Source organism: Danio rerio, chromosome 3, assembly GCF_049306965.1.
Source record: "Danio rerio strain Tuebingen ecotype United States chromosome 3, GRCz12tu, whole genome shotgun sequence".
Taxonomy (NCBI): Eukaryota; Metazoa; Chordata; class Actinopteri; order Cypriniformes; family Danionidae; genus Danio; species Danio rerio.
This window is the reverse complement of record NC_133178.1, coordinates 19,842,501-19,855,338: the sequence shown is the minus strand read 5'-3', so window position 1 is coordinate 19,855,338 and position 12,838 is coordinate 19,842,501. Positions and strand designations below refer to the sequence as shown.

Below are 12,838 nucleotides of genomic sequence, written 5' to 3'. Positions count from 1 at the left end.
AAAAATGTCTGAAAACAAGATATGATTTTGGTGTAGAATGGTTTAAAAAACGTCCATTATAAACCTTGAGGCTTAGTTCAGGAAATGTTCTGAGAAACATATTAATTACTAGTGTAAAATTTTTGCTCTGTGAAATTTCTGAGGGACTAAAATATTACCTCCTGACTCAAAGAAACAACTTTATTCATCAAATTAAAACAGGACAATATATTTATTCCTCCCAGAGGCACAAAAAACAATCAGTTGCAAAAGTTACAAGAACATTGACTTCAGTTTCCATGACTAAATCAATAATTTCTCCAGACAAGATGTGATGTTGATGTGATGTACAACGGTTAAACAAACTTCCATTTTAGATAGCAAAGCTTTTGACGTTCTGGGAAACCAATTAATTGCTAGTGCACTGGCAAGCAAAATCTACATTTATATGTTTGGTTGTGAGATTGATATTTACTGACATGTGTGTTTAATCCCATTGGGCGAGAACAATTATTATCGGCAGTGATCTGGAGCCGCTTATTATTTACCGCAGCTGCGTCTGCGTGCGTCTTTACCTTTAAGGACCTGCGACATTTTTTCCCCCATACGAACATCCAGTTGTCTACGCCCGGCAATCTTCGCGTTGTGCACCGGCGTTTTTGGAGAGGGACGCGCGGATGGTTTCTTTTGACTGATCTCGATGTTTATGTTGTAATTTGCGTCGGCCGAACCCGAGCGCCGGAGGGGAGACACCGCGCTCGAGAACATAGCGTGGAGGAGGGGACGAAGACACAGAAGGGGTGTTCACTCAAAATATACTATCCCTTTAAAACAAGGGGGACACGGCGGTGGGGGAGAGATAGCGGGGCAGAGAAGACGGGATAAAAAAAGAAAAGGAAGAAAGAGCGAGGGTGGGAGGGTGAGAGTATTGCTGGGAAAAAAAGGAAAAATATGTCATCCTCCCGATTGAAATGCCGAGGCGGAGCCATGGACGACGACCGGTGAAGCGCTCTCCAGACACGCGTGAGATTTAACGCAACGCCGAGGCTCGCGCGGACGCCGCTGGGGCCTGGATGGAGAATCTCATAATGAATTTGATGGCATTTTACTCACGCCATGCGACCGCTTGCGGCAAATGAAACATTAAACAGCCATCTTAATGATGTATATATTTTTTCCGCATGAAGTATTTTGCACAGTGGTCTAATTAACAAGAAAACGTGCAGAATTAATGTATTTTATATGGTGATTTTCAGCACGATGGGCCACTGTTATGTCACAATGCGGCTTTAATAACAAAGACTGTGACTGACAGCTGTCATGTCTTATAAATACTTTGAAGTAAGGCTAATATTTATTATTTTATCAGCGTCAGTGTAATATTTCTTTCACTTTTTAAATATTTAAAACTCATTTTATAGTTCATAGTAGTGTTACATCTATACAAAGTGTATCTGTATGATAAAATAGTGGGAACAATCGATTAGCTTTGTTTTTTTCAAACGGGATCTGTACTCTGTTACACGTCATGATGGATGCAGCTTGGAGCAATTTTCTCTTTCAGGTAAGAAAACATGCAATATATATATATAATATTCAATATATATATATTGAATTTGTTAAATTAAAATGCATGTCATGATATTTTAAAATCTGTGCATTATAATACCCGTGTTCTTTCATTCATAAGTTTAGCCAGAAGAATGTTTAAAATGTGTGAATTTGCCCCTTCTCACAGCAGACTCCGCCCTCGCAGTCGCAAAATGACGGGACCCTCCAATCAGATCTTCTCCCGGAGCTCACGGACGCCGCTCAAGACCCGCCCCCCGATCACATAGACCCGCCCCCGTCCACGGTGGACACCGCCGCGCTGAGCGAGGAGCCCATGCCGCCGGGTGAGGGAGGGCCAAAACAGGAGAAGGGTGGGCAGGGAGTGGAGAACAGGAGGTTAGACTGGTTGCAGTTGTGGTGCCTCGAGAGTCATGTAAATTAGTCAGAAGGTTAAAGAGGCCATTGATTTGCATACTTTTGGGAAGCAGGCATCAGTTCTCTCTAGTAGTTGTTGCCCTGAAGTGAATGAGATGATTTCATTTAGAATTATTATTATCATTTTAAAAAGGGGCTTAAGTCAACAACAAGTCAACAACAATGCAAAAGAGAGATTCACCAATTAGATAAGAAACTTGGTTGATGAATGTCTTTATTAACTAAAAATAGTTAAATGAATAAATTTGAAATGAAATGAAATTGAAATAAAATATGAAGAGCAGCTGTATTATTAATGATAGTAGTATAAATAATAATAATTAAATAATAATATTCAATAAATATTAAATAAATAATTCCACTGTGGTATATATGTATATATACTGTGTATTTACACACACACACACACACACACACACACACTATATTATATTATATTATATTAGGGATGCTCCAATCGATCGGCCGGAAATCGGTATCGGCCAATAGTCACTTTTTATGACTCAATAAGTACTGTCTTACCTGGCCAAACACATGAACCGATTGCAAGTGTTCGTTTACGGGTTTACGAGCAGAGGAAGATGCGTTTTAACCTCTTATGCATCAAATATTCACTCCAAACCTTGTCATTGAGGCACAGTGAATTATTCTACCATCATTTGCCAAGTTTCCAAAATGGGTTGTTAGTCATTTTTTTTTACCACATTTTTAAATCTATTTTAATAATAATAATAATAATTTATTACATCAAATAGTGCTTTTCTGGACACTTAAAGCGCTTTACACATTTTTGGGGGGAATCTCTTCATTTACCATCAGTGTGCAGCATCCACCGGGATGACGTGACGGCAGCCATATTGTGCAAGACAGCACACCACACACCAGTTGATTGGTGGAGAGGATACAGAGTCATGAAGCCAATTACGTGTTTAATGGATCATATGCAACATCCTTCGTTTATTCTTTTGGGATAGGAGAGATCTTCAATTAACTATCATTCATTGAGGAAAAATGTGCTTTATCATACCTGCCAACACTCCTGTTTTTCCCGGGAGTCTCCCATATTTCAGACCAATCTCCCGTTTTGGTCTTAGTTTATTTACACCCCCACCTCCCTTCCGTACTTCAGTTACCAAACACAATATCCGGATTGGAGCATCCCTGATATATATACAGTAGAAGTCAGAATTATTCACCCCCTTTGAATTTTTTTTTATTTTTTAAATATTTCCCAAATGATGTTTAGCGGAGCAAGGAAATTTTCAGATAATTTTTTTTTTCTAGAGAAAGTCTTATTTGTTTTATTGTGGCTAGAATAAAAGCAGTTTTTAACTTTAAAAAAAACATTTTAAGGTCAAAATGATTAGCCCCTTTAAGCTTTTTTTTTGATAGTCTACAGAACAAACCATCATTATACAATAACTTGCCTAATCACCATAGCCTGCCTAGTTAACCTAATTAACTTAGTTTATCCTTTAAATGTCAGTTTAAGCTGTATAGAAGTGTCTTGAAAAATATCTTGTCAAATATTATTTACTGTCATTATGGCAAAGATAAAATAAATCAGTTATTAGAAATGAGTTTGTAAAACTATTATGTTTAGAAATGTGTTGAAAGCATCTTCTCTCCGTTAAACAGAAATTGGGTAAAAAATAAACAAGGGGGCTAATAATTCAGGGGGCTAATATTTCTGACTTCAACTGTACACATATAAATATACTCTGTTTTCATTGTAAATGCCTCTCTGCATGGGACAAAAGGTTAATAAAATATCTGTTTTTCTCCAATTCTTCAAAACATTTCTACTTTAAATTAAGGTTTTCGTGATGTGAACCACATATGGTTTTTTTTTCTTTTAAGTCTTAGATGTTTATAATAAAATATATAGTCCTTATAGTGAAAATAATGGATAAAGTTTTATTTATTTTATGCATTCTTAATGTAGATTAGTGATGAGACATGCTAATCTGATGGGTAGAGAATGATACAATGCTGATAAAGCATCAGCTTCATAGCTGGCTAATGTACATTTCTGCACTTTATTATGGTGCTTTAGTACTAAATCGTACTAAACCTGATTTTATTAGCAAGTGGAAATAATAGATAGAAATTGAACTTGAATATCACATATCCTTATCATTTTTGCTTCCAAACAGTTTTTTAGTTCTAGTAATAATCCCACCTCAGGTGTTTCCTTGCAACAAATATGGGCTTTTCACAATTTAACTAGTTCACCATGTTCATTTTGAAGGATGAACTGGACCTTTTGTTGTCTATTGTAACATTTCACACTAATTAACCCAAAGGTAAAATTATTCATATACTGATGTTTAAAAAAATAGGCTCTGTAGCTTGTGAGAATAGGAGAACACTTATGAAACACAGTAGATGCAAAGAAGACCATCTTTCGGAGTAACAAAAATAAACAGTATGCAAGCCTTTTTCTGTGCCATAACCCCCATCTTACAGGTCATGTCTACTTCAGAATTATTATTAAAAATGTAACCCAAATGAAGGTGGAAATTTGTAAGGAGAAGGCAAGAGACTTTGCATGATGGGGTAAACCAAGAGAGAAAGAGGAGAGCAAGCAAAGGTCATCTGTCAAGGGCTTAAATTGAATGAGAGTTATTATTTTAACAGGTAGGGTGCTTTCACAGCTGTATATTGATTGATTTGTTGCGAAACAGTGATTAAAATTGTTATAATGTTTATTTTGGTTCTTGGTGTTGTTTGCTTTTACATGACAAAGTTTATAAAAAGACCAAAATAGTTAAAACAAGTCATGTCCGAGTAAACTCTCCTCACATTGGTCAGTTTCAGGCTTTTTTTTTTTTTTTTTTTTTCCAGAGTTCCACAGATTCTGCTAAGCTGTCATACGTCATTATTTTAATATCAGAAAATATCAGATCTTAATTTCGGTCAATTTTTTTAATGGATAAACTGCTCAGTTAATAGTTCAGCATGCTTTCACTTTTGTATTCACTTTCGTATGCACGTATACCAGTAGTAATGACATCCTGCCCTACTCATAATTCTCTCTTTATATAGCCATATATACAGTTTGTCTACTACATGTCCATAATACACTGATATAGCCTGATTTGTTAGTTTGTTGTATTGTATTGCTTTCTTGCTTTAATCGATTCACTCCAGTGTTCGTTTCTATTGAGCCAACTGGCCGGTTGTTTTAGCGCTAATCAGAGCTCGATTGCTGGATTCACATATGTCAAACAAACCGCTCTAGCAGGAGAAACACACAAACGTCTATGAGTGAAAGCACCCCAAGACACACACATACCTGCTTTGGAGGGACAGAAAATCCCTTAGACAATGAAATATTAAAAAGTCGTGTCTGTAAGCATTTGGATGCAGTTTCAAACAGCTGATGGATCAACTGATAGATGGAGATTTTAAAGGTCCATGAGTTGGGATTTGAACTCGGGATATATATATTTTGATGGGTTATTGGTGCCGACCTGAAACAGAATATTAAATAAGGGTTGGGGCTTTCTTTTTTCATCATTCTCCCATAGCAAACCAATAGTAAGAGGGAGGTAGTTACGAATATTGTGACTAAAGTCGTCAAAATGACATAATCAGAGGAGGAATGTCACTCCAAACATTGAAGCAAATAGTCAGACTTTGATTAAAGATTACCAAAACAGTTAGTTAACTTGCAAGGATTATTGTTCACCTAAAGAATAACAATGTTTTTGTGATTCATCCCGCTCCATTTCGACCATGATGAAATGTAATTTCTTTAAAGAATTGCTTTGTGTATGATTTTATTTCTTTTTTGTTGTTGGAAATAAATAAATTAAAGCAAGCAACGTTGGAAAGTCGTGTCTGTTAGCATTTGAATGCCTTGTCAAACTGCTAACGGATCAACTGATAGATGCAGCTTTCAAAGGTCCACGAGCTGGGATTTGAACTCGGGACATATATATTGTGATGGGTTATTAATGCCGACCTGAATCAGAATATTGAATAGGGGTTGGGGCTTTCTTTTTACATCATTCTTTCATAGCAAATCAATAGTAAGAGTGAGGTGGTTAAGAATATTGTGACTGAAGCCGTCAAAATGAAGTAATCAGAGGAGGAATGCCACTCCAAACATGGTAGCAAATAGTCAGACTTTGATTAAAGATTACCAAAACAATTAGTCAACTTGCAAGGATTATTGTTCACCTAAAGTATAATAATGTTTTTGCACTTCATCCCGCTCCATTTAGACCAAAGTTAACATCTAAATTAACATCCATAATTTCATATTTGGGGTGCCTTCGGCACTGTTTAGCTAAACTGAGCATTTTGAATGAGAAGCCCTATAGATTACATGTGTCTATGAATATGTGAAGTCTTCTTTAACCAGGTCTCTCTCTTCTCTTTCCCAGTAAAACCAGTCACTCGACCCGCCCGACCTGCTCACATCTGCTCCATTTGTAACAAGCAGTTTAAGAACAGCTACAACCTGCGGCGTCACCAGTCTGTCCACACCGGAGTGAAGATGAAGGACAGAGCCGCTAAAGAGAAAATTGATGGAGGAAAGGCTGGAGCGCGAATGGAGAGGCAGACCATCCCTCTCTCTCTCCTCCAGCTGTCCATACCAGCCTCCATACCCACAGCAGTCGATGCCATGGTCCATCCGTCCCCAATCACCAATCAGCAGGTGGAAACAGTTGCGGTGTCTATCACTCCGGCAACGGTTTCCATGACCATGAACCAGCCCCTCCCTACTGCAGTTGTGGTTACCGGGACAATGGTGCAGGTTGGATTGTGTTTTTTTTGTCTTTTGTTAAAAATTTGCATAATAGCTTTGCTGCACATCCCTTGTTCCTGATTTGACTGTTCCTTATTGACCTTATTCTCCGCAGACGAGTGGGCGCTGCCATTTGAATCTTTTTGGCACGAGACTTCCGGTCTCATTCACTTCCATTCATTTTTAGACATTAAAAACTGCTCGTTTCGCTGTTTGATGTTGCAAACTGATATTTCCTTGTTATATTATTCTACTTGGTCTGTATAGTCATGCAAACATTTGTTTGTAGAGCAAGTAGTTGTCATTTCTCCCATAGGCGACTGAAATGGAAGTTCTAAGACAATCGCGAAAACATGCGCACTTCCGCATTTTAGAATAAGGTCAATATGCGTCATGACTTTCTTTATCACAGGTCTAACTAATAACCAAATGACCAAGTGATGACCATGTTAAAACATGCTAGTAATGTAATATCTAAACTGCATGCATGTTAATTCATGCTAGCAGAGTGTGTGGGTGTTTTGCAGTGTTGGGTTGCAGCTAGAAGGGCATCCACTGTAAAAAATGTAAAAAAATATACTGGATAAGTTGGCGGTTCATTCCGCTGTGGTGACCTCAGATTATTAAAGGCACTAAGCCGAAAAGAAAATGAATGAATAAATGAATACTCATGTTAGAAACAGGATAGCAACATGCTAATTATTGCTAGTATAGAATTTGAAAAAATATCCATGTCAGAAACATGCTATTGACATGCCAATTAATGTTAGTAACATGATAAATTGTTATTCTTTTTTTACCTTAATTTAACTTGGAACAAATTTTAGTTTGCAGTTTAACCTATAGCTCATTCAAGCATCACTTGCATAAAGGTTTATCTCAGCAAACTTTACTGTCTGATTTTGTTAAAATAAAATCATTTATACAACATTATAATATAAATATAATTAGAAATACATATCATTTCTGTTTATATGCCTTCAAGCTAGTTTAAATAATGATTCAATATATAAAAAATATATTAAATTATATTTATATATATATATATATATATATATATATATATATATATATATATATATATATATATATATATATATATATATACACACACATACATATATATACACATACATATATATACACATACATATATATACATATACACACACACACACACACACGCACACAGTTTTTGAAATATTTCCAAAATGAAATATTTAACAGAGCAAGGACATTTTCACAGTACGTCTGATAATATTTTTTCTTCAGGAGAAAGTCTTTTTTGTTTTATTTCGGCTAGAATAAAAGCAGTTTTTAGTTTTTTAAAAAACATTTTTGGGACAAAATTAATAGCCCCTTTAAGCTTTTTTTTTCTGGATAGTCTACAGAACAAACCATCATTATACAATAACTTGCCTAATTACCCTAAACTGCCCAGTTAACCTAATTAACCTAGTTAAACCTTTAAATATTTTAGGCTGTATAGAAGTGTCTTGAAAAATATCTAGTCAAATATTATTTACTGTCATCATGGCAAAGATAAATAAATCAGGTATTAGAAATAAGTAATTAAAACTATTATGTTTAGAAATGTGTTGAAAAAATCTTTTTGGGATTAAACAGAACCCGTTAAACAGAAATTGGGGAAAAAAATAAACAGGGCAGGCTAATTGTTCTGACTTTAACTGTGTGTGTATATATTGTTTAAATTTTAACATACTGGTTTTAAATGCTGGTTTTAAATTAAAGTCATAATCTTTTGTACACTGTTCATAAAAAATTGACCATAATTTCACCTTATTTTCTCATCATGCTTGCTCTCCAAAACTAATGTAAAACATTCGGTTTCAAACCTTTTAATCCCCAAGACTCTGCAGAAATCAGGCTATGACGTCAGCAGTTGTATAACATGGTCTCATACCTGCTTGCACCTCATTTGTCGAACACTTGCAGTCAGTCGGTTAGTAGGTCAGCAAACATTATACTTGTTACACCCAGAAGACACTGAAAGATCTGCTGCATTAGTGGCTTTTCAGCACTCCTCAGCAAACTCCTTCAGGTTTGATCTCCTCTTGTTTTTCAGGCTGCGCCAAATAGCAACATCAATGATAACCTAAACAACCCCACCCCAATCCAAATATCTATTCCAATCACAAACCCCCTACCCATCAATCCAACTCCCAATCCTAATCCCAACCCAAATCCCAATCCGGTCAGGAAGAATCATGCTTGTGAGGCATGTGGGAAGGCCTTCAGGGACGTGTACCATCTAAACCGTCATCGCTTGTCCCATTCGGATGAGAAACCGTACTCCTGTCCAATCTGCCAACAGCGGTTCAAGAGAAAGGATCGCATGAGTTATCATGTTCGCTCACACCAGGGAGGAGTGGAGAAACCATACGTGTGTCCACATTGCGCCAAGGGCTTCTCAAGGTAAGCGAAACACTTTTGCGGTCCTGTAAACACCAGAAAACTAACTTTAACTAATCTAGAAATTTGGAGACATTGTATTGTTATACAATTATATTGTTTTATACGCACACACATTAAAAAAAATATTCAATAATAGTTTTAATAAAAACATGCACTCGTTTTCCATATTAATTGAAATGTATGTAAACAGCACATATAGGACCAATATATGTTTCCTTTACAAATATTGTTGACAACATTACATATTCTATTCTAAAACATAAAAATTCACTTGGCTAACACTCTAATCTCATATATAAAGCCTATAAATCATTAGGCTAATGGTTGTAACTTAAAGTAGGCCATTTATAAAAAAAAAGAAAAACAATCCTACTTGATAATAATATTATTATTAATAATAATAATAATAATAATTATTATTATTATTATTATTATTATTATTATTATACATTTTATTATTATTAATAATAATAATGATAATAATTAGGATATTGCTTATTTATTTTTTTTAAGTCGGCTTAAAACAGTTCAGTACATTCAAACCAGTGCAGAATTGTTCTAACCAACAGGCCCATGTCATATAGGCTTACAGTACTGATACATAGTACTGATACATCTTAATAAATAACCTACTATAAATTAAAAGCATTAACGTATGTTTTTTTGTTTTTACAAGCTTTGGAGGTGTAATGTAAATTCTGCTTTTAAATAATAGATCACCTATAACTTTTGTCATGAGTCACGGCTGTGTTCAAAATGACATAAATGTTTTTAGTGCACTGCGACGGGAGCACAACTGTCAATCTGAAGATCGCTAAAACTGAACTGTAAAAATGCTTTGAAAGCAAATGATGAAAGATGATTTTATTGTTTTGTTCTTTAATCTTTTCACGTTTAAAAGTTAGAACGTTCTAAATAAACTGGCATAGGGGGATAACTGGAAATAGAACACAATCAGGAACTGTGCTTCCAACTACAGCTCTAGAGGTGTAGTTGGAAACGTACAAGTTTGCTACACAATTTGCAAATGTTTGTTCGTTGGAATGGCGGATTTGGGAAATGCCAAATTAATGAACTATGTTTGTAACGACGGAACTGGCGACCGTAGTTGGCTAACAATGGTTTTTGGAAATGCACTCCAGGACAGTTTAGTTTGCCAAAATGGTCTGTGTTTGTCTACAGAACTGTTTTTTTTTCCTGAGTTTTATTGTTTTTAATGGAACTGTTGTATTATTTTTAGAAGGGCAACAGTGTAGGGAGGTGCTGATCAACTATTTTATGCAAAACGTAAAATACGGTTTCTGTCTATTTGTTCTTATTAAGCTAATGCATGTTCAACTGTTCTCTTTCCTAATGTGTTTGTTTTAAGTTAATGTGTTGGCTCTATAAAAACAGGGTGTGACATCATCACTAGCTAGTAATTAATAATGCAGTTTTATGAATTAAAACACTAAGCGGATTTATATATGCCACAGCCATATCACCCTACAGCCCAGGATCGGTTACTCACTGAAGCTTAGCAGGGCTGAGCCTGGCTATTACCTGGATGGGAGACCACATGGAAAAAACTAGGTTGCTGTTGGAAGAGGTGTTAGTGAGGCCAGCAGGGGGCGCTCAACCTGCAGTCCATGTGAGTTCTAATGCCCCAGTATAGTGAAGGAGACACCATACTGTCAGTGAGCGCCATCTTAAGGATAAGACGTTAAATTGAGGTCCTGAGTCTCTGTGGTTATTAAAAATCCCATGGCACTTCTCAAAAAGAGTAGGGGTGTAACCCCGGCGTCCTGGCCAAATTCCCTCCATCGGCCCTTACCCATCATGGCCGTCCAATCATCCCCATTCACTGAATTGGCTTTATCACTGTCTCTCCACTCCACCAATAGCTGGTGTGTCGTAAAAGCACTGGCGCTGTTGTCCTGTGGCTGCCGTCGCATCATCCAAGTGGATACTTAAACCCCCTTAAAATCGTGAAGCACTTTGTGTGTATGGCCATACACAATAAATGTGCAGTATAAATACACATTACTTACTTATTAAATGCACCCCAATAGTTGGCACTCGCAGCAGAGCTTTCTTGCTATAGTGCTGGTGTGTTCGGCTTCGCAAAAATACTTCAGTGGACACTCACCCTAAATTCCCTACAGTAGCGAGTGTGCAATACATATTCGCATGTGTATTGAGCCTGTTTGTGGTCAAAGAGATTTACAGACATACTTTGACTCCAGGTTGACTTTATAACATTAGTTGAGTGTATGAAATAATGTTTTGGTGACCAGACGTAGTTTCATTATCCAGAATAAGTAAGACATCAATCTATTTTGTAGTATTCTCACTCATTCATTTTCCTTCAACTTATTCCCTGCTTAATCGAGGGTCGCCACAAAGGAATGAACTGCCAATTACTCTGTAATATTTAAAATCTGAAACTCTGTTAACCCTCAGTGGTGGGGAACACTCACACACTCTCCCATTGACAAATTACGTTTTTTTTTTAACCTAACTAACCTATATCTTTGGACTGTGGGGGAAACCAGAGCAAGAACATGCTAACTCCCTACAGAAAGGCTTGTTGCTGTGAAGCAATCGTGCTAATCACTCTGTCGCCTCTTCATAGTATTCTATAAAGCCAACAATTGCATTGCATTCTAATGTCAATATACTTTAATAAAAATACTCTCAAGGTAGCTTGAAGAACACCGCAAGCTTCAGTGTAGTATCTTCAGGTTTGATCAGTTTAAGCATTTCTATTTTTATTTTTCATCTCTCAGTCAATACACATGAATTTATCATTGTAGATAATATTATTGCAATAAATTCTGCAAAATATGATGATATAAGAGGTGACAAGGTGGCTCAGTGGTTAGCACAGTCGCCTCACAGCAAGAAGGTCACCGGTTCGAGTCCCGGCTGGGCCAGTTGGCATTTCTGTGTTGAGTTTGCATGTTCTCCCCATGTTCACGTGATTTTTCCTCCGGGTGCTCCGGTTTCCCCCACAGTCCAAAGACATGCACTATAGGTGAATTGAGTACACTAAAATGACCGAAGCGTATGCACGAGTGTGTGTGTGAATAAGTGTGTATGGGTGTTTCCCAGTACTGGGTGGTGCCGACCTCTGAAATAGAGACTACGCCGAATGGAAATGAATGAATGAATGAATGATGATATAAGTCCTCACTGCCCCTCCTCTAGCATAGAAACACTTCCACGAGTGAAGATTACAGGGACTTGCGTTTTTCATGATTTCTATAAACACATGCTCACTGGGGCCAGTATCAGGTCAATTCACAGCAGGTTTCACAACAGCGAGCATTATACTGTATTTCTGGCAGGGCGTGAATGTTGTCATTTAACTGAAAGCTACGGAGAGATGCTCCAGTTACTAATTTGAGACTGAAAATAGGTTAGTGTGATAAGGAAGAAGTGACCTTCTGCCTGTATTTATCCATCTCATCGTCTATCTTATACATTTAGACACAGATTTAAACCCACATGCAGAGGTGTACAATAGCAGCTTTTTTGCACTATTGGCCAGAACAGGTCTGTTGGCTTTTTATACTGTGCAGATCCTGGCCAGTCAGCACAGATGCGGTTTCATTTTCCACTAGGGTGCTAATAATGGAGCTTTTTGGAATGTAATACAAATGCGCAGGTCAATGCAAGTGTAATGTAAACCGCAAA

General features: G+C 36.8%; 1 protein-coding gene across 2 annotated transcripts in view; it reads left to right on the top strand.

Moving 5' to 3' along the window:
- Positions 1-552: 552 nt before the first annotated feature.
- maza (MYC-associated zinc finger protein a (purine-binding transcription factor)) overlaps positions 553-12,838 on the top strand; it is a 29,091-nt gene continuing 16,805 nt past the window's right edge. Inside the window, exons 1-4 of one of the 2 annotated variants that reach the window (XM_005171594.6) lie at positions 553-1,543; positions 1,721-1,874; positions 6,360-6,733; positions 8,811-9,160. In XM_005171594.6, the coding sequence (XP_005171651.4) occupies positions 1,508-1,543; positions 1,721-1,874; positions 6,360-6,733; positions 8,811-9,160 (914 nt within the window). In that variant the 5' untranslated portion in view covers positions 553-1,507. Of the gene's footprint in view, positions 1,544-1,717; positions 1,875-6,359; positions 6,734-8,810; positions 9,161-12,838 lie in introns of both variants that reach the window. The other variant, XM_003198101.7, reaches the window with a different exon arrangement.